Below are 27880 nucleotides of genomic sequence, written 5' to 3'. Positions count from 1 at the left end.
CACCGCGGCCGCCCCGCTCCGGGGCATATCTGACTCCGTGTGTTTAAGAGCACCCAGGTTTGAAAGCAGGTTGTTACGTGCTTAAAAGCAGCTGCAAGGGATGGGGATGCTGGATGGGACGATGGCGCTGAGCCCCACGTGCTCTTACCCTCCTTCCCAAGATCTGGTTGATGGCGGCGCTCTCCTTCAGGGTGCATTCGGCAATGACTTTCGCCCGCATTTCTTTCATATACAACATGAAAGCATTCAGGGGCTTCTTGATAGTAGGCTTCTTGGCTTCCTTCTCTCTCTTTGGTTCTGGTTGAGGTTTCCTTGGTGGGACCGAAAGAGGAGCTGTCAGCATCAGAGCCACCCTCCAGCCCTCCTGCCTGGTGGCACCAAGCTCAGCAGAAGACTCGATGCCAAGCCCACCCCATGGCACAAGCAGGTGGGAGGACTCAAGATCTGCACCTCGGGTGTGTGCCACTGCCTGATGCAGGCAGAGCTCAGTGTTCATCCATCCTCCCCCTGTGCGAGCATTAATAGGGATAAATAAAATGGGCATTAAGGTGCTAACGCTGCTGAGGAGCCCTGCTGGCACCTCCAACTTACATGTTTCGGTCATAGTGCTCCATCTCTTGCTTGCCGGAGTGGGGCACGATGGCGGGGTGCGGGATGCCGGTGGTGTGCATGCCAGAGCCCAGCATCAGCGGGTGAGTGAACCTGCAACAGAGAGTGGATGAGCCATGCCGGGAATGCTGGGGATGCAGGCGGAGCACTGCGTCTCACGAGATGGCACTCTGACGTGGCAGAAGCAGACGGTAAGCAGAGGACACGGAAAGCAAACTCCGGCAGGCGCAGGGCAGGCAGTGCCCACTGCCGCCCCCAGGTTGTCCCCACCGTGTTGGCAGTGGGCACAGCCGGCCGAGCCACGGGGTCCGGGTGCCGCACGGTGGCGAGGAGCCCATCCCGCAGCCGGAGCCAGCCCGACCAAGATCAAGGGCGCTTCAACCAGCGGCTCCAGCTGCTCAGCTCTCTCTTATTGCAATATCTTATTAGCGCTGCAGGAAGGAACAACAAACTCAACCCAAGGCTTTGGATGGGAGAGATTAGGACCACCCCGCGCCTTTCTTTTAACAGAACCAGCATAAGTCTGAACATGAACCGAACTGCGACTCTAGGAGGTGCACCTTGCCTGAGCAATGCTCTCCACCAACACAGCACTGAGATCACCAGAGGTCTCGCTCGCTTTCAAGCTTCATTAGTTCTCTCCCGAGTTTTGGAGGGTAAAGCCAGCGCAGTCAGCTTTGCCAAGCTTGCCACTTTATGACTGCAGCTTGAGATGGCAGAATTGCCCATGGGAGATGAACTGTTCATTAGATATGCTGGCACGAAAAGAAAAAGCTGTTTAATTTAATCCACCGGCACAGCCTGATCCTTATCTGACCAGGTGTACTTTCTCGGCTGCAGCAGCCCTGCAAAATCTGCCTCAAAAATCCTGCGAGCGGGAGCTCCTGCGCCGGGCTCGGGGAGGCTGATGGGCCTCGCTGGGGAACCGTTAGCTTCTCTGTCGCCTTTGAGGCCGGGCAAAGCGATGCCTCGGCGAGCAAGGAGGGCTGGCAGCGCTCCCCCGCCTCTGCTGCAGGGCTACGGGAGTGAGGGTTGCGTGGCCGGAGGTCTCTGCATGGCCACGGGCTAGCACGGGTAAGGGTGTGCATGGTTTTCCTGTGGGAAACCTCCGCTAAAGGCTCTTCAGGGCAAGACGAAGCAGAAGCGAAAGCTGGTGCGGGAGCACACGCAGCGTGCACAGGCATAGAGTGGTTTAGGTTGGAAGGGACCTTAAAGATCATCTCGTTCAAAAGATCATCTCTCATCTTGCTGGAGCCATGGGGGCTTTGCCCCCCAGCATGCCCGGAGGGGCTGGGCTCTGCCATTTCCATCCACAGGAGGTGTATTTTGCTCACCGGGACATCACTGGGGTCTCGGTGTATTTACAGAGGGCAAAATTTAGTCCTGGGTGACCATAAACTTGCAGTAGGAATGGTTTGGGGTTGTGTTACGTGCCTACGTCTCGGAGGGCTGAGCTGTGCCCATGGAGGGACAGCAAATATCTGTGCCCATGGGGGGGACAGCAAGTATCTGCCCGCTGCCTGTCCTGCTTGTAAGGCTGAGACCAAGTAAAACAGACGGGTCTCTGCAGAGCAAAACTCAGCAGTGGTGGCCGCAGGGATATATTTAGGATTAGGGTTAGTGACAAGGAGCAAAATCCTGAGCAACGGATGCTTTTCCCAGTGCTAAGCTGAAGGCAGTGGTTTCTGGCTTTGATTTGCCTTCTGCTGATTAAAACCCACTGGCTGTGCATCCTCCCAGGATGCCGGACATTCCCCTGACCGCCCTTTGGACCAGACACTGCCTCAAAGCGCCTTCTCTTCCCCTGGCTGCCCCGGGGAGGGTTGGTGGCCATCCCTGGGTGGCCGTGGTCTGCTGCAAGCTCCTGCCGCACAGACTGCAAGCTGCGAGACCAGCCGAGCCGCTGCCCTGTCTCACACAGCTCATACTCACCTGGAGAAAGAAGCCCCAGGAGAAAGCGCTGACGAATACGGCTGTCTAAATCCACATGACGGGAGCGGATAGACAGACTGGCTCTGCCTGGGATCGGGAAGAAAGAGTCTATAAAGTATCCACAGCTACGTGGCGTTTCCTAAAGATACCCTTTGCTAAGGGGACTCAGAGCATTGATGCCCCCAGAGCTCTGCCCGGTGGGATGCTCGGGGTGTTCCTCAGGCTCAAGGGGCCGTGAGGGACTTGGACTTCATTTTGGGAGAAGCTGGGCCTCCCTGCAAAGGTTGGATCCAACTCTGACCCCCCCCTCCATCCCCGGTGCTCAGTAACGCTGCAGCTTTGAGTTCATCCTGTTAAAACGCAAAATGTGGAGGGGTGCTGAAAAACTAGGAGACGTTGCTATTGCACAGAAGAAGTTGCTTAAAAGAGCGCAGTTTGACCAGAAAACTAAAGCCCGGTCAGAGCCTCTCTCTGTGCGATGCACAAGATGCTGCGCAGTCGCGGGCTGCAGCGGGAGGATGCCCAAACACGGGAATCTCCCAGAGTCCGGAGAGAAAGTACCTACTCTGCCCTTGTACATGCTTCAGAAAGGCTCTGGTTTCCCCAGCACATCCCTAAAACGATGCCCATCACTTTTAAACAAGCCAAAAGCTCGGGCTGACATTTCTTTTGAAAGTTATTTCATGCTGGGGACCGAGCAGGTACCAGACCTGGAGCTGGAAATTAATTTTGAGATAGTAAAATAACTATGCAGGAAGTTCCTTGTTGTTCCCAGCAAGGGAAAACCCCCCCTGGTTTTCATATGGAGATAGCTCAAAAATACCTTGGCTTCTTCTGCAAACCTGCCAGAAGATGCTCACAGACTAAAACTATGCACGGAAACCGGGAAGCTTGAGGAGGACGCGACGGGGTGCTTAAACCCGTGCAGATGCTCATGCTCCTCTGGCCAGGCTGTGTCTAAGACCAGCACCAGCTATTTTCAGCTCTAATAATCAAAAAAAAGCCCATTATCATTAAGCGTGGTGCCCTGTGAAGGACCGAGCCCCTGGATGCCAGGGATTTTTCAGGGCTAAAGACCGTTTCTGCCCTGAAGAGGAATAACGACAGCGCGGTCAGGCCCTCGAGCAGTGCTGGGGAGGAAGGAGGTTTCTGTTTCTGCCGCTCCGGGAGCTGCTGTGTCTCGGCTTGACCAAAATCTGCAGGATCTGTCTGTCGGAAAGGCGGGCGAGGCGGCGGGGCTGTTTACACCCTGCCAGGCAGAAGCCCTCTCCCACCCTTAGATGTCGGCGGGTATAAACACACCAACAAACAGCCAAGTGCTACCGTGCATCGGGAAACCGAAACAACCTTTGAAGTTCGAAGGCGGCTGCCCCAGGGCCGAGAAAAGACTCGGAGCTAATCCAGAAGCGACAGGCGTTCCTGCAGAGGCTGAGGGGTTGGGGCAGAAAAGGAGCCGGGCACTGGCGGCTTCATCCAAAGTGATTCTGACGTGCAGATTAATGCCATGGCAGAATCAGTCCCTGATGGTGGGGAATGCATGGTTACAGCCTGTATCACCCGGTGATGGGAGGGCGGCTGGAAAAAAGGCAGGGGACAGCCGTGGAGGGGACGCCGCGGTGCTGCTGCCGCTCGGCCCGGGGAGCAACACGGTTCGCAGGCTCCCGGCTGATGTTTGCTGCCAGGCTCCTGTGAGCAAAAACTCACTCGACTGGACTCTCGGAGGCTTTTATCCCACTGTCATCCCAGCTAATTACAGAGGGAGTGATGGCAGCTCCTCCTCCCGAAGCTCTCGGTGAGAACAAAACCCGTTTCTGCCCAGCTCCTGCCTGATGGCTCACAGTGGAAAAGCTGCTTCCTGAGTGTGGCCGCTCCAGCTCGGTGGCATTGGTGTGAGCATCCCTGGCACGAGCATCCCTGGCACGAGCATCCCTGGCACAAGCATCCCCGGCACGAGCATCTCCGGGAGGCAGCCCCTGCTGCCCACTGCATCCTGCACGGGGTCAGTGCTGCCGCTTCCGCACCCACCCGCACCCTGGTGCAGAGTCTCGGCTGAGGACTGGGCACTTCGGGAGAGGTTTTGGGGCTCTTTCTGTAAATTCTAAATGAGCAAAGGCTCAATTAGACACACGCGCTTCCAAGGGCTGCTCTCTGCTCCGTCAGGCCGTTTGTTGCTTTACTGTATCTGCTCTATTAGTCACTAATGAACGTGTCTGACGAGGCTTGGTTGAGGATGCCGAACCTCGCAGATGCTGGAGCAGCTCTCAGCGATGCAGACTCCCTCCGCCACCAACCGACCGACAAAACCTCTCTGCGAACCACGCTTCTTTCCCTCCGCGCACCCAGGGATGCCCCTACCAGCATCCCACCCCCAAGAGTGGACCTCGCATTTGGCAAACAGGCTCCTTTCTCACCCCCAACTACTTCTTTCATGTTACAGCACAGTCACCCCAGTACTTGTTTTTCCTGAGGATGAATCACATCATATGAGGAGTTAAATCATCGCCCAAGAGTAGCAGATTTAGCACAGAAGGCAAAATGTAATCTCTTTGAAGCCAAACCCTGTATCAAAGGCCCCAGCCTCTGTTTCCTTGTGGTTAAATATCTGGAACATGAAATTCATAAACAAAACAAAAAGCTCCCATTTTACTTTGTGTTCTAATATGCTTCGCCTCTCCTATTTTTTGCAGTATGTTCTTGTACCCGGCGGTCTCGGCCGGGCTTTGCGGGGGTTTTATCAGCCGGCACCAGGGAGGATCTGGCCGCCTACCCCCACCATCGCGCTCCCCACACTGTCCCCCTGTCCTGGCCACCCCGACCCGCCGCCTGCAGCCACCGGCCTCCCCGCGAGCCTCTGCAAGGTCCCTGCGCCGCCCACCCGGGTTAAAAATTAACCTGAAGAGTGACGATGCCCACACGGCACCGCCTGCCAGACCCGCTCCCTCCGTGTGCTTACGATCATGGTGACAAAAACCAGCGGCACTGACCACAGAGCACAGACCGCTGAATTTTTAACTCGTGTCCCTGGGGCAGGTTTCCCAACAGGCTCTGCTTTGCGGGATGCTCCTCGGGGCTGGCTCGTGCAGGAGGGACTTTTTGGGAGTTCTCCAGCTCATGTCCCCTCCTTCCCTTTTCCCCCTGGGGCAGCGGGTGCCACCGTGGCCAGGGTGCAGGTACCGGGGTCGTTTGCCAGGGCAGGACTCTGCCACCGTGTATTTTTTCCTTGCATGTCAGACCCAGAGAAGCACCGTGGCCCAGCAGATGGAGCATCCCATTAGATTACGCCCCGCTGGCAGCACACTCAGGGAAAGCACTGTTTGTGCTGAAAACCCCAGCGAGGGAGAAAATTACTTCCTACTCAAAAAGAGAGGCTTTTCTCGTGATTAGGGGAGGTGAGTAGGAAGCTCTCCTTGAGCTTCCCAATCCATACAGGCAGCTGGATGTAAAGCAGGAGACAGTTCTGAATCAGGCAGGCTGTAACCCCGCTCCAGGGATGCCCCAGCCTGGACAAAGCCTTCTGCAGATCTGCTCCCCCTCTCTAAACCAGGGCTAAATCCTCCTCCCCATCACACAGCGCGCAGGAGGGATGAAGCCGGGGCGAAAGCACCATGGGGGTTACGGAGAACGGCTGCAGGTGGTTTGTTCAATGAACAGCCGGTGGGCTGGGGGCTGCGCGGCGCCCAGCCCTCCACACTCACCATCCCATCGACGGCGTGATCTGTCCGACTCCACCGGGAGGGAGGGGGTAGAAACCGGGGATGTCTGAGGTCTGGGAAGGACGGTGCACTCCTGGGAGAAGGGAGAAGAAGGTGAGCTGGACCCGGCACCGTGCTCCCCGGCTGACCCACACCGCTCCTGACCCCCCCGGCTGCTCCATCGATGGGCACTCGTGGGCAGCAGGGAACATCTGTGAAATAACTGAGATTTTAATTGCCCTTTTTATTGCTGTGGCTCTCTCTGTGGGGATGTGGTGGGTCGTCCACATTGCTGCAGAATCCCAAACACTCGTGTCATGGGGTGGGGAAGGCACTTTGCTCCTGCACAAGCATCATCCCTGCTCCGTGCCACCCTTGGGGACGAGCAGCAACTTGCTTTGGGAAGGATTTGATGGACTCTGGGCATCCCTCTGCCCTTCCCAGAGAGCCCGTTCAGGTGCACAACTGATGGGCAAAGCCATTCCCACACCCCCTTCCCATCAGTCACCCCCAGGACCCCTAGGAGCGGTCAGCGGGGACGCTCCGGCTGGCATCACTTCTATCTCTATTTTAGACAATTTGAGTCCTTGTTCAAAGAATCGTTTCGCAGGCCCTGTGGGTGCCAGGGAACGGCGCGGGTGGGTACGGTGCCAGCTGGGAATTCACCCTTCGCACGGGGAATCCCTGCGAGATCTTCAAAGCCGCTGGCACGGGCGGCATGGCCGGAGGAGACAGCCACAGCATCTCCCCATTTCTATCCGGACTTGAAAACGGCCTGCGGAGCCCGGGTGGGACTCAGACAACCGCAGTGCTGCCGGCAATGGCAGCCTACGGCTGACCCCCCGACTGGAAAACTGGGCGGGGGGGGAATGGGTCTGAGCTCTGCCGCAGTATCCTGTAATGCTGACTGCGAACGAGACTCAGAGAAAAAATATCCATGTACAGAGATTGTCCAGCAGCTGTCCTGGGCAATAAATACATTGAATAAATTGGTGATTAGTTGCAAGCAGTTTGCAAACTCAGAAGTCTGGATTATTCTCCTAGGTGTATTCATAGTAAATGATGAATTAGGAATGACACCAACAGATTCCAAGCATCTTATGAGCAGTTAGCTAAAATAAATCTGTCCCTGGACTGAAAGGAATATATAACTTAGTATGAGATTTACCTACAGCTGTGCTCGCGCGGGACACAGCAGCCCCCCGAAGGCCAAACAAATCCAGCATCTGTGTTAGGCAGCTGCCAGGATTTCCTGAGATTTGGACCTCCGACAATACAAGTTGCGTAAGGCAGAGCACAAGTTATTCTCGCTAGCCCGGTGGTTGGGGCACCAGCCACTGACTCAGAAGATCCTGCTCGTATTTCCTTGTCTGCGTGTCCTTGGGCTACCGTGAAATACTTTAAAGGGGTGCTGTGAGAATGAGTACGACGGTGACTCTCAAATGCTTACGCTCAGTGATAATGGGAGATATTTCAGCGATGAAAACAGAAATGGGACACAATCAGAATGAACAGGGAAGGAAACCCTCGCCCCAGCAGCGTGGGGACGGGGCATGCGGAGCTGATCACGGCCGCCCCATGGAGGCAGGTCCCAGCTGAGGATGATGGTCTGAACCTCGCCACAAACAGGACTTGGGAGGGTCTCCGGGATGGACAGACTCCCCCTGCCTCTGACATAAATGTATGGGCTAAATGGGAAAGGGGAGACTGGAAAGCGGCTGCACAGAGGGTGCAGGTGGGCATGCAGCCAGAGGACAGCTTGCAGAACTACTGACCCAGCAGAGATGGACGCACAGGCACTACTGCAGTGCCAACCGTAGCCTCCGCGCAGGGCTGCCGCATTGCTTACGGCTCTCCAGGCTCGTGCTGAGGCCCCGGGGGCAGCGCATGGCGAGGGGCTTTTGTGCTCCGCAAGGCATCGGCAAAGGCAGTGTGAAGGAAGGTGCGTCGGGTTGCCTTCCCGGGAGACTTAAGAAATCTGCACGCTTCCTCTTGGGATTCGGAAATCTGCCCTCAGCTGAGCTTTTAAGAGGTTTATTTTGTTAACTCTTCATATTTTTCTGCTGAGTTTATTAAGCTCTGGCTGCTGACAAGCAACGTGCTGGCTGGAAGTAAATCAGGATGTGCCTGGGTATCTCTTACACCGGACCTAAGTTCTCCCCATCAGCATCCCTGATGAATCCAGAATGTGGTCTCTGGGTTCAGAGCAGGGATAATTCATCATGCCCTCCAGTCAAGAGCATCGCGATACCCCGTTGTTTTAGCAATGATGTTAGCTCAGCAAAACTGATGTCTCCAGGACAGTTTGGATCACTCCGGTGGAGCCCAGATCACCACAGTTAGTTTTATGCATCCAGAAACCCTGATTTCTGGGCTCTGACGGACCCCGAATCCCTTCCCGAACGTGCTGTGGCACAAAACCATCAATTTGCTCGCTTTCACATTGAAATCAAGACCGGGTTTGTGCAAAGCCCTGGGTAATTTGAACCGATGTTGAAAGATTCTGTTGCGTTAATGTAAGGTTGAGAAAAGTTTGATTTTACACTCAGCTTGCCAGTAACCCAGAACGATGGGCTGGGGTGAATTCCTGTGCACATACCTATATTGTACAGTTCAGGGTTTAACCTCTACCTACTGTACTTTCCTCCGGAGCCTCATGAGCTAATTGACGTGTCCTGGGCTCACACAGGAACCCAAAGAACCAAACCGTGTGACAACCGCACAACGTGTGGCTACGGACACACACACATAACAATCCAGTTAGCTATCAGACACCGATCCTATTTAGTCAAAATATTTCCTGTTTCAAGCATTTATTTTCTCAAAATGACAACCTGACAACAGTCTGGGTATGAGTCAAAGGAAAGATTACTTTCCATTTTCTGGTTGACTCTTACGCATCACCTCGCAGGCTCGGGTCTGGTCTCAAGCTACAGGACGGCTTGCAGAGAGAATGGAGCACGCCTCATCAGCAGGGTTGGCACTTTCGATATCAAACTCCTCTCAACCAGGATTACAAAGCATTGCCAATAAGCTAAATAAACTCCCACCGCTAAGCAATGCCCCAGTTGACCAAAGCTGTTGATTTTCCCCGTTGATTTGGGACCAGGGCCTTGACAGCCTTGATCCTAGTGGTCTCCAGCACCATCCCCGTCCCACTGCGCAGATCCCCAGCGGTGCCCTTACCTTGTTTCTGGTTGATGTCAGCGGGCAAGTGGGGCGAGTGGGAGCCGTGGCTGAAATGGTCGTTGCTGTAAGGGATGAGCGGGGTGAGCGGGTGGACTCCGTGGGACGGCTGCACGACGGGAACTTTGTTGGACTGCAAGAGACAAGGAGGGAGAGGGCTCAGAACTCATTGGGCTCCGTGAGCAAGGAGGGACGGTGCCCTTTTGCAGTCCCTTCAGTGCAAGCGAGTCTGGGAATTACTAAAAATCCCCAGTGACTCTCAAGGGCAAGGCAGAAAATGCCCTTGCCTACTAAAATAAACACTGCAGCATCCTGCAAGAAAAATCCGTAAGCCAAGCAGTGACAACAGCCGAAGACGATTGCATGGGTAGGTGGAAAACTGCCCAAATCAACATGACGGTTCGAAAATTCTGAAGAAATTTTTTTTCATTCATTTACAGTATCTTTTATTCCAGGATGAATGCTACAAGCATGTTACCCAATGCATCACTTTTGTTTTTGGCCTTGTGCTACCACCAGGGTCTAAATCTGGACTTTCACATCCTGCACATTCACTCTGAAAGCCAGGCTCGGGCTTTTCTACGTGGGGGTCTTGAGCAGGGAGAGCCACCGTGACAGCAATGCCTTTGAAAAGGTGACATGGCCACCAGCCCTCGGGCTGAAATCCTCCTTGGTCCCAGCTCCAGCGCTGGAACAAGGACCTGAGGGAGCTGAGACAGTGCTGGGGATGGAACAAAACCAGGAAAATTGAACAAAGAAAAATCCGTCTCCTCTTGCAGCTCCTCTTGGTTCCGCACAGTGAGGCCATGGGAGACCAACATCTTTGTAAAAGGCGCTTTTTTGTGAACACAACGGGGAGTAGTTCTGCGTGTCGGAGCAGAGAGAGGGGAACCTGTTCAAAAGAGCTGCACGGCTGTAAGGAAAACACACACACGCACACGCTGCCGTCTCCCTCCTGCCAGCCTCCTCGCCTCCAGCATCTCAAGCTGCTCCCTACATGCCCGGTTTCGCCCATGGTTGCCTTTAAACCCAAACTGACTTCGCCTTGCTGGTGGAATGTTAGGATTTGTCCCAGATGAATCCAGAAGGAGAAACAGGACTGACAGAACCCCAAAAAGGGGACAGAATGAGAAGGGACCAGGTAAGGCAGCTCCCCAGGGGCTGGGAGCCGGGAATTGCCAGCCAGACCTCTCGTGTCCCACCAGGACATCTACAGATGATTTGCTGCCTGACTTTTGACAAGTCATTTACGCTCTCTGGACTTGATTCACTGGTGCCTTCCACTTTGGTAATGATTTTGCCCAGGCAGAGTGAGCACGAAACGCCAGCCAGGTTTGGTGGAGGCGGCGCAGCCGGAGCTGATGGCTCTGAAGGACCTGTCCTGGTCCTGTCCTGGACCTCTCCCTGCTGCTCCAAGCTGCATCCATGGCAGACCAAGAGCCCTGGGCAAGTCCTGCGTTTTGCATCCCTGCTCCGAGGAGGAAACCCATGAAGCGTAAAGGAAAACAGACTGATGGAGACGCCGCTTTACATCTGCGTTTCCCACAAAGATTTGCTCATGCAAATAAAACCCAAGAGGCATGCAGGTTTGCATTTCAGAATGAATGAAAACCCGGATTCCTGATGCTTACCAGGTGTAGATTTACTGCGTACAGCAGGATACTGGGAATGTAACCCCCTTCCCCAGCACAAACTGGTGTGGTACAGGCGTTCCCGTCCTGCAGCAGGGCCAGGGGCTATGTGGTTTTCCCATTGGGAAGAGGCACTGGGCTGGCTCCTGCTTAGTTAAACACGTTTGGAGCGCTGAGCTTTTACTATTCTTGCCCATGAAATGAGATGAAGAATAGCTTTTCAGTGATATTTCTAAAATTAGCTATGGTTCAGCTTATTATAAGAGCCAGAAAGCCTAAATTAGGGATACGCAGTTCTATGTGTGCATTTTAACATGACACTGGAGCTGAACGAGCTCGATGCTGAGCTGTTTTGAAAACGTCAACTTAAGCATTTCTGCTGTTCAAAGTGGGGCAGATGATCCCTTCCCCTTCGCACCGTGCCTGATCCAACGCACAGCACTCGCTGCCTGATGGCTGTTAACAGCTTTCAGAGCAAGGACAGGAGACGCAGACCAACACAAAGGCAGGTGAACAGTCCTGATGCTGATCCACAGGATACCTCAATGGCAAAAGGCACGGAGCCCGTGTGGTTACAGCGAAGGCACGGGCTGCCCGTCTTCCCCGTCAAAGCAGAACATGGGAACTTGGTGGTACAACAGGCTGCAGCTCAATTACTCAGATTTTCCATCAGTTCAGATGGGAAACAAGACGTTGCACCAGTAAGAAGAGCTGGCCGTTCCCGAGTCCCTTCTACATTTGCACTTGCCTTGCAGAAAAACTTTTCTCCTGCTTTTTAAAGTCATAAAGACTGGGGGGGAAGGATGCTCAGGAGGGAGGTAAGACAAAAATTTCTGCAAGAGGCTATTCATCCCCCTCCCGCTTCCCCCATTTGCAAGTTCGTTACAGGAACCTGTCTCCCAAATGGAACCAACCAAGGGAAGAACAAAACGTTGCACACAGATCTGGAGAAAGAGAGATGACTCCTTCGGTGCTGATCCCCAGTTTAAACACTGCAGCTGCTGATGGTCGCAGTCCATGGCCATCTCTGCAGCTCCTGGTCTTCACCAGATGTGCTGTGGCTGCCACACGCATCTTTGCTGTGAAATCATACCTCGTTTATAGAAATCTATACGCCAGAGAAGTGGTATCAATTCTGCTTTTTTTATGAGGTTTAGATTTAGTTTCTGAAATCAGCTGCAGCACGTGAACCCTGAAGAGGCTTTTCAAAGCCAGAACTTTTCAGCTGACAGTGTCTTATGCCATAAAATTAACCTGATGTAAATGATTTCTGCCCGTTTTCTGCCAAGCGGAGTGATTCAACACGAGGGCAGTTGGTTTGGTGTCCTCCCCGCAGGCCCCCTGGGAGGACACGGGGTGGTGCTGGTGGGGACATCATGGGGATGTGCTGTGGTTTGGCGAAGCACCTTCCCGCATCTCCTCCCCATCAACACAGCTCAGGGCAGCGGTGACGGCGCTGCTGGAACCCACCCACCACAAATAACACTGCTGGTGCCAACCCCGAGCCACCCCAAGTCACCTCCCGTCCTTCAGCAGCCGTGGGGGGACATGAAAGGGCTCTGGGGACAGCTGTGTCTCCCCTGCCCCAGCAGAGGCCTTTGAGGGCAGGTCGGGGAATGAGCTGCGCAGCCACGACCTCGCTCCAGAAATGAAGAGGCGCGTTTACAGCAACACCAGAACGGTATTTCCAGAGGGGACGGAGCAGCAGAATGGGGTTTGCAAGCCCTGGAGGGCCCTTTTGCCCTCTCAAATTTGCTGAATTGCAATTCTCCTGAGTGCCCACCTCCCCGGCGAGTGGTGGCCGCTTGGGTGCCACTGTGCCTCGTGCCGGCAGCCAGTGCCACTCGGCGCTGGGGCAGGCACCGACCCCCCGGCGGTGTTAATCAGCCCCCACCAACCTGGCTGAAAATAATTAAAAAAAAACCCGACTGTGAGGAAAGAATCTCCCATGCTGAAGCCAAGAAGTGACTTTAATAACTAGAGGTAATTGGATGAGCAAAGAGAAAACACAGTCGCATTAATTATTAAGAAAGACTAATTGTTGGCAAGGCAAAATTAGGAGACCTCACCGCTCCCGCATGGGTGTCTGATTGCGATATCAGCTCCAGGCTAGCTAGAAAACTCTCTTTTCGCTGAGCATGCACAAACCCAGCAGGTCTTTTGCAGGAGGATCCCCCTCTGGATCGGCGCCGCAACGGTAACTCGGCTCCCGGGTGCCCGATCGGGCAGAGCATCCTCCACCTTTGCTCCCGTCCCACGTGCCCAGCAAGGGCTGCAGATCACAGAATCACAGACTGGCAGGGGTTGGCAGGGACCTCTGGAGATCATCCAGTCCAACCCCCTGCCAGAGCAGGGTCACCCAGAGCAGGTGGCACAGGAACACGTCCAGGCAGGTTTGGAATGTCTCCAGAGACGGAGACTCCCCCACCTCTCTGGGCAGCCTCTGCCAGGGCTCTCCCACCCTCAAAGGAAAGAAGTTCCTCCTCATGTTGAGGTGGAACTTCCTGTGCTCAAGTTTGTGCCTGTTACCTCTTGTCCCGTCACTGGCCACCACTGAAAAGAGCCTGGCCTGATCCTCCTGACACCCCCCCTTTCAGTATTTATAAGCATTGATAAGATCCCCCCTCAGTCGTCTTTTTTCCAGACTAAAAAGACCCAAGTCCCTCAGCCTTTCTTCATGAGAGTGACATTCCAGTCCCCGCATCATCTTGGTAGCCCTCTGCTGTACAAAGGCTGCAGCGTGTCCAGCCACGGGGTTATCCAAGCCTGACAGTGTTCAGAACAATAAATGAGGTTTTTTTAAGCAAAATGTGGGTTTTTCATTAGAAAATGGTGAGAGATTGCAATCAAACATTTTCTGGAAAGCACCTCGTGTTAGCAAGTATTTTGACTCATTTTTTAAAGACTGATCTATTTAGTTGTGACACACTAAAAATGAGTAGTTTTACCGTCCTGGCTTGACAGCAGATTTTCCTTTTAAGCTTTAAAGCTAATCTTAGCAAAACGTAGCCACGGAAGGTCAAAAGTCAAAATTTGAGTGAAATGATCAAACCAAAAAAATCTCCCTGGCTGGCAAAACTCTTTGGGTTTTTAGCTCTGTGAAAATATTAGAAAAAAAAAATGGTAAAGATTTTTTTCCGCTTGGACCGATTTAGGAAAAGAAACAAATGAAAAAAAAATAAAAATGAATGTTTTGTAACCTGTGAGAACTATTCCTTGCTCCAACGGAAAGGAGCCACTAAAAGCAGCAGTGGTCACACCACGCTGCCCGGATCCCAGCATCCCGCCGGTGCTGCACCGCTGCTTCTAGGGATGGGAATGTTTTTAATTCATTTTCCGCTAGAAGACAATTCTTAACTTAAATAAAGCAGCTGAATTCTACTGCCCCTGACCACACCTGCTGCCCAGTTTAGCGAAAAAGGTTTTGTTGAATTTCATCAGGGCTGCACCGAGCACCCAGGATGGGTCCTTGCACGGGGCCACCGGGGCTGAGCACCCGACCTGCACCAGGGCGAGTTGTTTAATGCTTTAAAGGAGAAGAGAAAACCTGCCTGCCACGGTTCAGATTGCACCAGCCAAATACAGCAGCTCACCTTACAAGGTTGGTTTGGATCCGCCCCGTTGCACACAGGCAGAAAGCATCCTTCCCAGGAATAACCCCTTCTTGGTTTTGATGACTGTATTTCAAGAGTTTTTACGTTTTCCCCTGATTTTGAGCAAAACCAACCAAAGTGCAAAGCTGGCTTCTTTATAGTTGTTTTTAAGGCAAAGTCACATAGACGACGCTGTTTCGTAGGAAAGAAACTTACGTTTTACAGATTTCCCATATGTTTGAAATAATAGAACGAATTTAAGAATTTGCTCTCACTTTATAAAAGTCAGCCCTAAGCCCCCAGGAGATGTACCGCGCTGTCAGCCAAATCTGAATGCGCCCCATCGCCTTCCTGCAAAACCAGGGTATCATTCACAGCATCACCCGGCTCCCCGCTCTGAGTGGGGAAAACTCCCCTCAAGTTTTTTTCCAGAGGATTTCTGGACATTTAAACCCTGCTATGCTACTTCTGTATGGGTTTTTTTACAAGATACTTTAACAGCTACTCTGAAATGATGAGCTGCGGGCTTGCAGACGAGACAGCTGGGGCTTCGTGGAGGGAAAGCGGTTTCGGCGTTCAGGCTCCAGCTGAGAGCAAGTTCTGCAGAGTCAGCATCAGGGAGGTGGGGGGCTCCCGCTGGTGGGGACCCCAAAGGCAGAGGGGATCTCATGGGCACAGGGGACCCTACAGGCACAGGGGACTTTACACACATAAGGGACCTGAAACACACGGGAGGCTGCAGGCATTGTGGGTCCCATAAACACAGGGGACCCCATGCACATAGGGGACACTGCAGGCACATAGAAGACCCCGTGCACATAGGGGACCCCCTGCAGTCAGGGGACTGCATGCACACAGGGGACTCCTCGCACACAGGGCACCCCCCTGCACAGAGGGGACCCCACAGACCAGGGACAGACTGTCAGGACTGTGACCACAAGGGGTTTCTGCGCTCCCCGTGAAAGATAGCGGGGTGCTGCCTGCCCCTTGCACGAACCTCAGCTCTCAGCCACCCCACTCACCCCGCTGGTGCAAAAGCACCGGCCAACACCCCAGACAGCCAAAATCCCTCTGGTCAGCCCAAAACCAAGCAGAGCAGGGAGGAGCCTGCCAGAAAGCCCAGCACTGTGGGAGCCACCGTCTGTCCTGGCAGCTCCTCCATGGATGCAGGGGAGTCTGCACGGAGGAAAAAGCCCAGAACCCCTCTGTAATGCCCCGAGCCGGGTATCCCCATCACCCTGGGCCATGCTGACCATGGCGGCAGCCTCCCGGGCGAGGGGAGGCTGGCAGCCCCCAGGGGGGTGCAGGATCCATCCCCCCCCGCAGCACGAATCACCCCGGCGCAGGAGCTGGCAGCCGGGGAGAGTGCTGTGGTTTCCAGCCTCGCCGGGGAGCCGAGCCGCGGTGAGGCGAGATTAGTCACCTCACTTTCAAATTTTCCCACATCGCCGGCCCCAAAAATAGTGAAATGAAAAAGCCGTGGGCCAGCCTGGCGGTGTCCAGCCGTGGGGCCTGGCAGAGGGATGGCAGCTCAGGCGGGTGGCTGTGCCACGCTGGCGGCTGTCACCGCCACGGCAGAGGGGGTTTGGCAGCCTCGGAGCCCCAGGCCTGCAGTTTTGCCCTGTGTCCAGCTGCACGGAGCAGCCCCTGGGGCTGGTCCCGGCTCCGAGCAGGCGGATGGACAGGATGCTGGATGGGATGCTGGGGTGCCTGTGGGACCAAAGCCCTGGGTGCAGCACACATGCTGCAGGTGACAGTCCGGCCCCAAGTCACCCCAAAAGTGTTCTCTTCGACGTCACTTCTCAGAGAAGGCGAGATGAGTCGACGCGCCGGCTATGAAAAACAAAACCCATGAAGTTTTGCTGCTGCTGATTCAGTGAGGAATTAATTCCTTTTCACTGCAAAATTAGTCATCGCACCACAGAAAGAAAGGTATAAGGTCAGGCTGCACCGAGCATGCACCGCTGCTGGGGCAGGTTACCAGGGGGACTGTGCCTTTTGCTCTTTATCCAACAATCAATCCACATTAGGGAATTATGAGGGATGTTACTGGGTACATCCCGCAGTGCCAGAGCAGCTCCTGGAGGGCTGGCAGAGCAGCACTGTCATTCCGGGCGCTTGGGGACCCGGAGCCCATGACTCAAACCCAGCCCTGCACAGTTTCAGGGCACCTCCGAGTTCTGATAAGATCTCCCAGCTCGGGACCCCAAGCGGCGTCAGCAGACCCCTTCACCCCTCCTTTCCCCGTGGTGTTGCAGCAGGAGATGCCACGATAAAAGATCACCCTAAATACCCACTGCAGACCGCTTTTGGCGCTGACTGCAAGCACTGGGGCCGGAGCCCTCGGCAGCCGAAGTGGGCGACGGCAGCATCGACTCATTTCTCGTCTCAGCATGCTTTTTTTCTCTTTTCTCACTTTTGCTGCAGTCACATTTCTCCAGCCCGCTGCTGCCACAGCAGAAAGGAAACAGGGAAAGTTAAAGCCACCCACGCTCGGGCGCTGCCCCGGCCCAGCCGAGCACCCTGTCCGGCAACGCCGAATTTGAGCAGCAGCAGCAGCATCTCCCCGGCCCCTGCTCGGGCCTGGGTCACCCAGTGCGGCTGGATCTGGCCATTACCCTCAGCACCATCACAGGTTCCTCCAGGGACCAGAAGACCACATCTCCCATGAGTAGAAGAGCCCTGCTGCCCTGTGCACCCCGTCTCTGGCTGGCCCAGAAGTGCTTAGGAGCAGCAGTCAAAGCAATAATTTGCAGCTATTAGTTCTTGCATTAATTCTGCACATGAAATGCAGCAAGGGGCTGACAGGTTTAAGATGCACACCTTTGACACTGTCCTGCACAACATCCTTGTCTCTACATTTGCAGAGACATGGATTTGTTGGATGGTCGCACATGGTGGATAAGGAATTGGCTGGATGGCCGCATTCAGAGAGGTGTGGTCAATGGCTTGATGTCCAAGTGGAGACCAGTGACGAGTGGCGTTCCTCAGGGGTCAGTGCTGGGACCAGTGCTGTTCAACATCTTTGTTGGTGACATGGACAGTGGGATCGAGTGCACCCTCAGCTGATGACACCGAGCTGGTGGAGCAGTCGACAGACCGGAGGGAAGGGATGCTGGAGGGATTCTGCCCCTCTGCTCCACTCTGGAGAGACCCCCCTGCAGTGCTGCCGCCAGCTCTGGGGCACCAACAGCAGAAGGACACGGAGCTGTTGGAGCGGGGCCAGAGGAGGCCCCGGAGATGCTGGGAGGGCTGGAGCCCCTCTGCTGTGAGGACAGGCTGAGAGAGCTGGGGGGGTTCAGCCTGGAGAAGAGAAGGCTCCGGGGAGACCTTGGAGCCCCTTCCAGTCCCTCAAGGGGCTCCAGGAGAGCTGGGGAGGGACTCTGGAGCAGGGAGGGGAGCCATGGGATGAGAGGGAATGGTTTTAAACTGAAAGAGGGAGATTTAGATGAGATCTCAGGAAGAAATTGTTTGCTGTGAGGGTGGTGAGCCCCTGGCCCAGGTTGCCCAGAGAAGCTGTGGCTGCCCCATCCCTGGAGGGGTTCAAGGCCAGGTTGGACGGGGCTTGGAGCACCCTGGTGTGGTGGGAGGTGTCCCTGCCCAGGGCAGGGGGTGGAATGAGAGGACTTTAAAGTCCCTTCCAGCCCAAATCATTCTATGATTCTATACACGTTGCACATACAGGCAAATATTGTCCTTGCTTGTGTTTTTATCCCTGCACTCTACATTTTGTGGTTGATGGAGCTCTTCCTTTCGACTCTTCCTTTCCCCTCTGATTTCTTTCAGCTTCTTTAAAACCCAGCTCTGCTTCGAAAATGCCAACGAGGCACCTGAGCAGCCCTGCTCTTTTTTTTTACACATGGAAGGGGACGCGCTCGCCTTAGTGCCGAAACTCCGCTCCCGTGATGCTGACTCTCCCCTGTGATTCGGATGTGCATCACAGCGGCGTAGGGGACTCCAATGGCTATCAGGCGACAAGCCCCTCAGCCCTTAACACCTTCCACGCCCCAGCACTCAGAGAGGTGGCCAAGCTCCAGACAGGATGGGGTCAAATTCAGGGAAAGAACTTAAAAACCTTTCAAAAGCTCTCAGTGACCTCCTGTGCTGCTGCTGGTTTCTGTTTTTAAGCAGTGATGGTTATTATTTTTAAGTTAAACTCTGCAGGGGAAATAGTTGAGCTTTTCGCCGTTTACGGGCACAGGAAGAGCTGTTTCACTTCTCAAGTATTTATCTTCTAAGAGAAAGATGTAGGTGGTTCTTTGTGGGAAAAAAAAAAAAAGAGAAAAGAAAAAAAAAGGCATGGAAAAATAAAGATCAAAAGTCCCTCCCAGAGGCTTCTCTCGTACGGTGACAGGGGGCAAACTCGGAGACAGGTACACCCTGTACCAGAGAGGAGAAAACCCCCGGAAAATGAACTTTTGGCATCACGGCCCAGTGTTTACAGTCCCATTCGGCAGGAGGGCCACCTCACTCCAGAAGCCTCCTCAACCACGCAGAAAGTCCCCTTGTGCCACCCTCGCCGTGCTCGGGAAACGGTGCTGCTGTGATGCTAAAAGCAGCTTCACCGTGCTGCATCTGCTCGGGAGGGGACAGAAACACCCCCCCCACAAGGTCCTGCAAAGGGTGACGGCGACATTTGGCTTCATGGAAACAAATGCCAGAGCAATATAACCTGGGGGCCGCACCGCAACACCAAACCCCAGCGATTTTCTCCCAAATGCTGGGGCAATATAACGGCGGGGCTTCATCAGCCCCCCCACCCCCAGCTATTTCCCCTGTTCTGCAACATCTATCCCTGGCTATTGCCTCTCTCGTGTTCTGGGCTACGGAGAAAAGAATATCTGTGTCCCCTTCGTGCTACCCAATTCTGTGAATTTGAAGCACAAGCTGCAAACCCTGGAGTTACCGGTAACACTTGAAATGAGAAGGCGCTCACTTGACCCGCCAAGGCTGATAATATCTGACCTCCTTTATTTCCCTCCACTTCTCAAAGGCGAGCGGTTGACCTGATACCCAGAATTAATCAGGAAAATGTCCAAAAGGGCAAGGGAGGAAAGCGAAATAAAGGTATGACACAGGGCCAAGGCTTGCCCTTCGGTACAGCTCGAGATACTGTTTCCAAAGGGACTGGAGACGTCACCCAGCTCACGGGCAGCACCGGGACCAGCCGGACCTCGGGATGCTCGGGGAAAGCCACGTCCCGCTCTCAGACACCAGCAGCTTGGGGGATTTTCACCAGTTTTAACAAACCGTTTGCAAACCCCAGCCCTTGCTGAGCCTGAGCCCAGGTGGCTTTGATGCTGGGCTGTCACATCCCTCCCCGCCGAGGACGCGCTGCAGCAGCATATGGAAAATCCCGTGAGATTTCTGATTTCTGAGTGCATTTCCCGGCGGATCAGCCCAACAGGAACCCTCCAGGTGTCAGTGCCATGCAGTTTTCTGGAGGCAAACAAATGCTTACACATCCCCTGGGCATCAGGAGGAGGCTCCCGGCAGCTCAGCTGGGTTTTTTCTTTCCATTTAAAACAAAAACAAAACCAGCCCGCGTACATGAAAGAGCGCAGGGGAGTTAACAAAAACACAAAACACACAAAAAAAACCCTGATGTGATTTAAGGCGTTTCGATTCTCCCAACATCAGAGGGGATGAAACCTGCCCCTTCGTGCTGCAGTGGTGCCGGGGTGCACGGCCACCCTGGGTGACACCATCCTGCTGCTGTCACCACTGCCACCCCGGGGCCTGGACAGGAGACCCCTCACAGGACTTCTGTCCCTGTCTCTAGGCTTGGGATGGGATGGGATGGGATGCCTGCCAGCCCCTCCTGGCAGGAACTATACTTCCTATTTTATTTTATTTTATTTTATTTTATTTTATTTTATTTTATTTTATTTTATTTTATTTTATTTTATTTTATTTTATTTTATTTTATTTTATTTTATTTTATTTCTCTATTCTATTCTATTCTATCCATTCCATCCATTCCATTCCATTCCATTCCATTCCATTCCATTCCATTCCATTCCATTCTAAATTTCTTTGCAATCTGCTAGCCTCAAAGCCCAGCCCCAGGGGGGATCTCACCATGTGAGAACGTCGCTGGTGGGAAAAAAAAAAAACCAACAAATCAGAAGTGTCTCCCCCCACCTGAAAGTAAATGCCCGACGCTGTGACTGTGCTGTGAAAAAATAATAGCAATAACAGTAATAATATTAACAACAATAATAACGATACCGTAATGCTGCTGACTTGTTCAGGGAGAGCTTTCTCCTGTCGCACGCGACCGCCGAGGCCGTGCACTCGCCCAGCATCGGACGACCCCAAGAGAAGAGGTTTTAACTGGTCAGACGTAGCCGTGCCCGAGCACATGCCACTGGTTAATTAAGGGATAAGACGATACAACTGTGGGTGATGATAATTTGTAATAGTTATCATCATTCTTGGGTAGGCATTTCCCTGCTACGGCAAAATCCTTTGATATTTATATGGTGTCAGGCGCGTTTCCAAGACGGGTGGTCACGAGCGAATGAACCGCGGCTGCTCCCGGTCTCCTCCGGGGTCTCTCCCAGCCCCTTCCGCAGCATTGGGACGGCATGGGGACAGCTGCCTGTGGCGCGGGATGTCGCTCCCATCCCAGCATTAACATTTCCAACCAGCTGTGAAGCCCAAGGGGCTGGAGCCGGGTCATCCCCCCCTACCCTGGCTCCCCAAAGCCCATGGGGGACCCCCGGGCAGTAGCGGGGAGCACTGCTGCTGCCCAGCCCCGAGCAGCCCCCACGTTATCCTAATCTGCGCTCACTCTTATTTCCCAGTTCCCGTGATAAACGGCTCTCTGGAGGACGCGGAGGGAAGATAATCCCCCCCGCCCAGGGCAGAAGGGATGCTTTATTGACACCCTGCAGCCGTAAGGCGATAGCAGCTTTCCTTGTTGCTCACTTTCAAGGGTGACATGTTTACAAAGAATGCTACAGCCGCTAATCCCAGATGATACCCTGTGTCTGCCTGGGAGAAATCCTAATTTTCTTGATAGGAGGAATTTGTTCCTTTAATGCTTAATACCCCTTTTTTTCCTCTGAACGCAAGCGAGCGTTATTGTGCAGAGTGGAATAAACATTTTAATTAAAATGTGGAATTTATCTTCCAGTCAAATTCGTACGAGCCCCCGACGATATGTCAAACTCCGCTTTCCCGTTTTGAATCTTCCTCTGATCTCTTAATGCGAATGGCTGAATTAAAACCTGGGCTCGGTGGATTTGCATATAATTAGAGAGCAAGGGAAATTAATAGGGAATTGAATGGTTTTCTCCTCTGCCCATCTGATGTTTTTACCAGATTAAAGAGAGTTGATTTTTTTTAATGACTGTAAAAATGTATTAAATATTATTTAACCTTTTTTTGTTGGGGGGATAGAAGCAGACAGACTAAAGAAACAAACTTATACATATGATAATGAACGCCTCCTATCGTGGGAAGCAAATATCATTGTAATTAGGATTAGAAAGGAATCCTAATTAATCGTGTCCTGCCACTTGACTTCTAGAAGTTCCTCAAATGTTACCTCCAATGAAATGCAAAACAAGGAGCAGTTTAAAGGCTCCCAGCTAATCCCGGCACACAGTGGTGAGGGGCTGCCGTGGCCATGGACAACACGGGGCGAAGGGTCCCCGAGCCTCCCGTCCAAGGGCCACCAAGATTTGGGACTGAGTGGTCTGATCCTGGCACGTGAGCCAGACTCAGACGGAAAGGGAACAGGCAGCTCTGCTGCCTAAATTTCCTAATTCCCCACGACAAGCTAGGTAAGGAGATGGCAGGCCAAGAGAGATGGGATGCACCAAGTACCACAGCAATCCCTGACTCCATAGAGGCATCTTTTCAGTTCTTTTACCATGTTTTCTTTTCAGTATTATGTAGTCTTAGCAATACTCAGTAGGCTTGTTTTCAGGATGGGACTCAAGGTACGGGATGGGAATAAAGGAGGAGACTCCATCTCTGTGCCATCCCCCGTGCCTTGATTTCATCTTCTCTCCACTCGTGATGCTAAAGATTACCTACCATGCTGGTATTAAGTCATACATATTTTAACTCGGCTCTTGTCATGTGTCATCAAATCCTGTTTTTCAGGTATTGAGATTCATAGATTTAATTGCATAAGATTTTACTACGAGAGTGGATGGTCATGAGATTATTTTCATCTTTGAGTCTTGGTATGGAAAGCAGTTTGGAGAGAGCTGGTTTCCAGAATTCAGACTTGGCTGAAAGTCTCATTTTCTAAATACCCTGAAACACAGCGCAAGGAGGTGCTGTAATGGGGGATTATAACTTGGACTAGCAACGAAACACAGCAAACTTTATGCTTAGTAATGAATAAGAAATGAATCCTGCTAGGGCTAGGTTTGCTTCTCAGCATATTTCTTCCAAGACCTCCAGTAAGTTTTCGGATACAGCGTTATGGGAATTCACAGCGACTGTGAATAACAGCCCGGGAATAACAGGGTTAGTACAGACACGAAAAATTGTCACTTCGAAACCAGAGACCATACAAAATGTGCCCGGTCTTGGATTTCATTTTAACCCAGGCTGATCAAAAGTTCACAAGGCAGGACCGATCAAAGGCTTCACGTTGAAAAAACGAGAAAGTCCCAATTTCATATGGTTTTGATGAGAAAAATAATTGACGAAACTTTGCTCTTTCAACTTGGTTTTGCTTTGAGTTTGGGGTTCACCCAAACACAAAAAGCAACAGGCGCAAAACCTGCAAGGATTGAAATCTTAGTACAGTTTTAATAGTCTATTTCTTACTATGGGAGCTCGCCACCTGTTCCAGGACTGCATGGGGTCAGGAATTTTAAGCAAAATTACCTATTTTTCTCAGAAAAATCAGTCATGGAAACCACAATTCTTTGTAGCGTGAATCTTCACCAAAGTTTTGTTGGGAAAAGTATAGATACAGAGTTAGGACAGACTTTTGAGCCAGCTCCTGGTCAACGCATAAAACCTGAAGACAAGCCATGTTCATCCTGCATCTTTCTTTTTACTTCACGCTCTGATCAGATTGCAACAGCAACCTTCTACTGGACCGCGATGCTCTACGTGATCCACACTGGCTGACCACAAAAAAGGTCCCGGTGGCCCGACTCTGACTGGGAAGAGCAGCCCGAGCACAGCGGCTGGTGGTGTGTGTCTGTTCCCATCACCACAATTTGAGAGATCACAATTTCATCCAGGCGGCGAAGGGGAAAAACATTAAAATACCAACTTTTCTGGCTGAGGTCAGACTTGTTTTCCAAACCAGCTCGCCCTGGGAGCTCGCCCTGCCCTGCGGTCAGCTGCGACACGGCACTCCGTGAAGAAGGTTTTCCAGAAATGTTAAACAAAGCAGAACTGAGCAAACAGCAGGGGGTTGTGCAGCCTGTCCGACGGCCGGCAGGGACCAGGGCTCCCAGCGCATCCATCCCCACATACGGCTGGTGCTCAGCCCTCCGCAGGGTCTGCCTCTGCCTGCACTGACCTGCCCGCTCCATGGGACCCCAGAGATGCCACCAGAAGTGTCCCCAAGGTGACCGTTTTCATTTTGGCAGCTCATTCTGGGGGATTTGCTGGGGAGTGGAAGGTGGTTTCTTAGCTCCAGCTGGCGCTCACCTCGGGCTTCGACACAAGAAAATACTCGGGGATTCCATGGCGGCGTTTGCTGAAATTGCTGATTTGGGTCCTGCTGTCACCATGAAACACAAACTGATCCACTACAACCGCCGCAGCATTCACACCCACCCAGATGAAAGGAAGAAGAATTCAAGAAGAAGGAAGAACAGATGGTAATCCGGGCTACCATCAATATATTAAGCTTCCTGCACAGACTTTTTTCCTAACCAGATAATTAACTAATTTAACCCACTACCAGCGATCAGCTATTTAACTGTAGGTCATTTTGTAACACAGGCTTTTCTTTTTAAACTTAACTTTGTAATGTCCTCTGTTCTATTACAATAATTGACAGCAGTAGCTGCTGAATGATGAAACTGAGGTTACACAGAACATCAATTATACTAAAAAAATATATCTACCACACCTACATGCACACAACCTCCAGATGCCTACAGTGCAATTTTTTAGCTTAGGTATTATTTAGGGCCTGAGCTGGAAGCCTGTGTGTCCCACATCTGCTTTCTGAAAGTCTGGGAATGCAAAAACTCCTCTCGCTATCAGGGCAACGATCCACAGGCAAAAAAATCTTCGCTTCAGGACATTGCTACACGATCAAATCCTACACCAGTATTTCATTTTTTAAAGTAAAAGTGCTCTTCATAACCAGTGGATCGCACATTTGCTGAAAAATCCAATTAAAACACTATTTCTACTGGGTTGGGATTTATACTTTTCCTGTAAAGTTTGCAATTAAAAAATAAACCCATCTATTTTATGGCCGTCATCTAAGCTCCTTTGAATGCAAAAGGTAAAAAACATATAGATTATAAAGGATTATGCTTTTTTACACCTCTCTTGGTTTTAACTGAGGTGCTACACAGAGAAAGCAATTTCTTCTTAAAACACATGCTTAATGGAATATCTTCCCTTTAATTTTTTGGCTGGCTCTCTCCACTGTTTCAGGACATAAAGCAGCCTGGGACTTTCTGAAAAAATAAGTCCCCAAACACAGCCAAGACCCAGTGGATGGGATTTAGAGGGAAATTCCATTTTGGAAGAGGCGGGTCCGTAAGTCCCCAGTGGAAGTGTTTGGGGTGACACTCCCAGGGGCAGAACGACGTGTCCGACGGCTCAGGTCGCTGCTCCCCAGCCCGCACCCACATCTCCAAACGGCTTCAGCAGATGCGTAACAACTGAGATTATTGGATTTATAGGATAGAAAACAAGGTTCAATCCATGACGAAGTCAATGACAGTTTTTCCGCTGATGTATCTCACCTAAGGCCAAAGATGTGCCGTTATCCCCAGCACTTTCAGGTGTTCATTCAGGTTTTGAGAGACTGCAAAATTGGGAAACGCTATACCTGGGAGATCTCAGGTGTTTCACCCACTGCATTTTCTTTCTAAAAAACATTTTCTTTCTAAAAAACATTTTCTTTCTGAAAACACTGTGCATAAACAAGGCGAGATGCTTTCAGCTTGTGAGGCACACCAGTTCCGCAACACTACAAGCGCGGTATATAGAGAAGAAAATCACTCTTAAACTGTGAGTTTAACAGCAGCAGGAAATTTTAGACTGTTGAGCTCTGCGGCGTTTTAGCACCTCTGCTCCGACTCCAATTTACTCATTTCAGAAACCCGCTTCGCCTGGGTGCGGGGAGGCACCCGGGGGCTCCCACCAACGTTCCCGGCTCCGGCTGGGCTGCGGAGCCGCCCCGATCCTGGTTCCCAGCCCCGCCACATGAAAGGCGCCGGGTTTCGGAGGGGCTGTGGGCTCAGCACAGGCCACCGCGCTGCATCCCCCGTTATCTCCGGGGCTCGGGGTTCCTGCCAGAGCCCCACCAGTCACCCGAAGCTTCCCACAAGATAAATACTTGTTTGGTGTCTCACGAGGAGACCAGTGACACGGCCCGTAAAAACGCTGCCTTGAGTCGATCTCTCTTATCTTCACATCTATCTGCCTCGGCGCAACTGTTTCGTATTCGTACAGGGCTATATTCAGACCAAGAGTTTAACAGCAATTGCATTTTTTAACTGTAAAGTGTTTTTTTTAGGGCGGAGTCCTGGTATCTCCTGCATCTGAAGAAGCTTGAGTGCAGCAGACTTGCTTCTGGTTGTGATCTTCACCATGCAAACAGTAAATACGGCTTGTAACAGGAGGTTTTATACAAAATATTTCTATACATTTTATACACTAGTGCAATAATAACTACCAGTTACCGACCAAGCTCTTACATTCAGCTCGGTGGCGTCTCTCTGTCTGTCTGCTGACCCCAGAGAGAAGAGTGGGGAAATCACTGAGGAAGCATTTTTCCTTATTTTGTCTTTATGACAGTGGATTTTGCCACTGATTTCAACAGGAGTATCGACCTGCACTCTACAGCCATGAGCGTAAAACTTTATGAGGATTAGAAATTGGTTAGGAAGAGCATAAATATGTGCACAAACACACACGCCAAGGCAAACACGTGCACAAACACACGTCGAGGCTGCCCTGCGCATTCCCGCACGCCATCCTCCATCCCAGCAGGAGCCGCAGCACATTCCCAGTTTGCAGGCAGTGGTTTTGCGCAGGAGAGGTCTTACACCCTCCATGTGTGCAGAAACGTAACGCTGGCAGCGAGACGTTCAGCTGAACCGTTCGGTGGGCTCCTTTCCGCCCGTCTGCAGCATCACACTCCAACCATGCTGGGGACCGCGTTTTCCACGCTAACAGAAAACATGAAGCTGGTGTAACCACAATCCGCCCCCCCCGGCCATCCCAGAGCTGTTGCACACAGCGTATCTCTAGGATGCCTGCACCAAGAAGGCATGAAATTATTTTTAACCAGTGAGAAAATGACAATAAGTCGCTTGGACAAGGCACGGTGACCCCTCAGCAGCACAACTCCAGCACAACACACACCCCGACCCCGTGCCAGCGGGTGACACAAGGACAAGGTCTCGATGGCACCGCATGGGAAAGGATGGCACGTCATTGCCCAGGCAGTTTTTGGGTGACGGCGCTGGGCACAGCCCCCAGATTTGGCCAGGCTCTGGGGATGGTGCTGCTGGAGCGTGATTTCGCCACGAGCCCAAATTACTGCTGAGGCTTCACCGACTTCGACACAACTGCGACATGGAGAATGCCAGGTCCTGGGGACCCGGCAGAGAAAACAAAGGAGGGAAGCCAAGATAAATGTACCGTCACGGAGTCACTGCTCTAATCGACACCCCGGCCCCGAGCCCCCCACTCGCCTCCAAGGGGACAGTGTAGGTGGGGAGCAGCGGAGCATCGGGCACAGAGCGGCATCCGGGAACATCCCAGGAGCACCCGTTGGGGAGGGAGGAAGAGGTGTCCTGCATCCCCAAACAGGCTGCGGGTACCACCAGCACATCACCCCCCCAGCCCCCCAGCACCACACACAACGGTACAGCAAAGCACAGGGGGAGCCCCCTGCCAGCCTTCCTCATTAATCCTCAGGCTCGTTAGGCTCCCAGGACCCAACTATCCCCGTTAAACACAATCCACTTGTGTGCTCCTTTTTTAAACAAAAGTATTAATATTTTAAATTACTATAATTTGTGCTTGAGACTAATAAATCATAATTATTCAGCAG

The 27880-nt window shown here is 52.4% G+C and overlaps 1 protein-coding gene across 8 annotated transcripts in view; it reads right to left on the bottom strand.

The window, feature by feature from the left end:
* TCF7 (transcription factor 7) overlaps window positions 1-27880 on the bottom strand; it is a 77610-nt gene that overhangs the window by 15940 nt on the left and 33790 nt on the right. For 5 of the 8 annotated variants that reach the window (XM_063348584.1, XM_063348583.1, XM_063348579.1 and 2 more), the window contains exons 4-7: window positions 9420-9552; window positions 6237-6327; window positions 592-702; window positions 149-311 (exon numbers count right to left, since the gene is read on the bottom strand). In XM_063348584.1, coding sequence (XP_063204654.1) covers window positions 149-311; window positions 592-702; window positions 6237-6327; window positions 9420-9552 — 498 coding nt within the window. Of the gene's footprint in view, window positions 1-148; window positions 312-591; window positions 703-2541; window positions 2629-6236; window positions 6328-9419; window positions 9553-27880 lie in introns of all 8 variants that reach the window. The other 3 variants (XM_063348577.1, XM_063348576.1, XM_063348578.1) reach the window with 1 other exon arrangement.

Source organism: Chroicocephalus ridibundus, chromosome 11, assembly GCF_963924245.1.
Source record: "Chroicocephalus ridibundus chromosome 11, bChrRid1.1, whole genome shotgun sequence".
In the NCBI taxonomy this organism is placed as follows: domain Eukaryota; kingdom Metazoa; phylum Chordata; class Aves; order Charadriiformes; family Laridae; genus Chroicocephalus; species Chroicocephalus ridibundus.
Note: the sequence above shows the minus strand (reverse complement) of the source record. Positions and strands in the feature narration are given on the sequence as shown.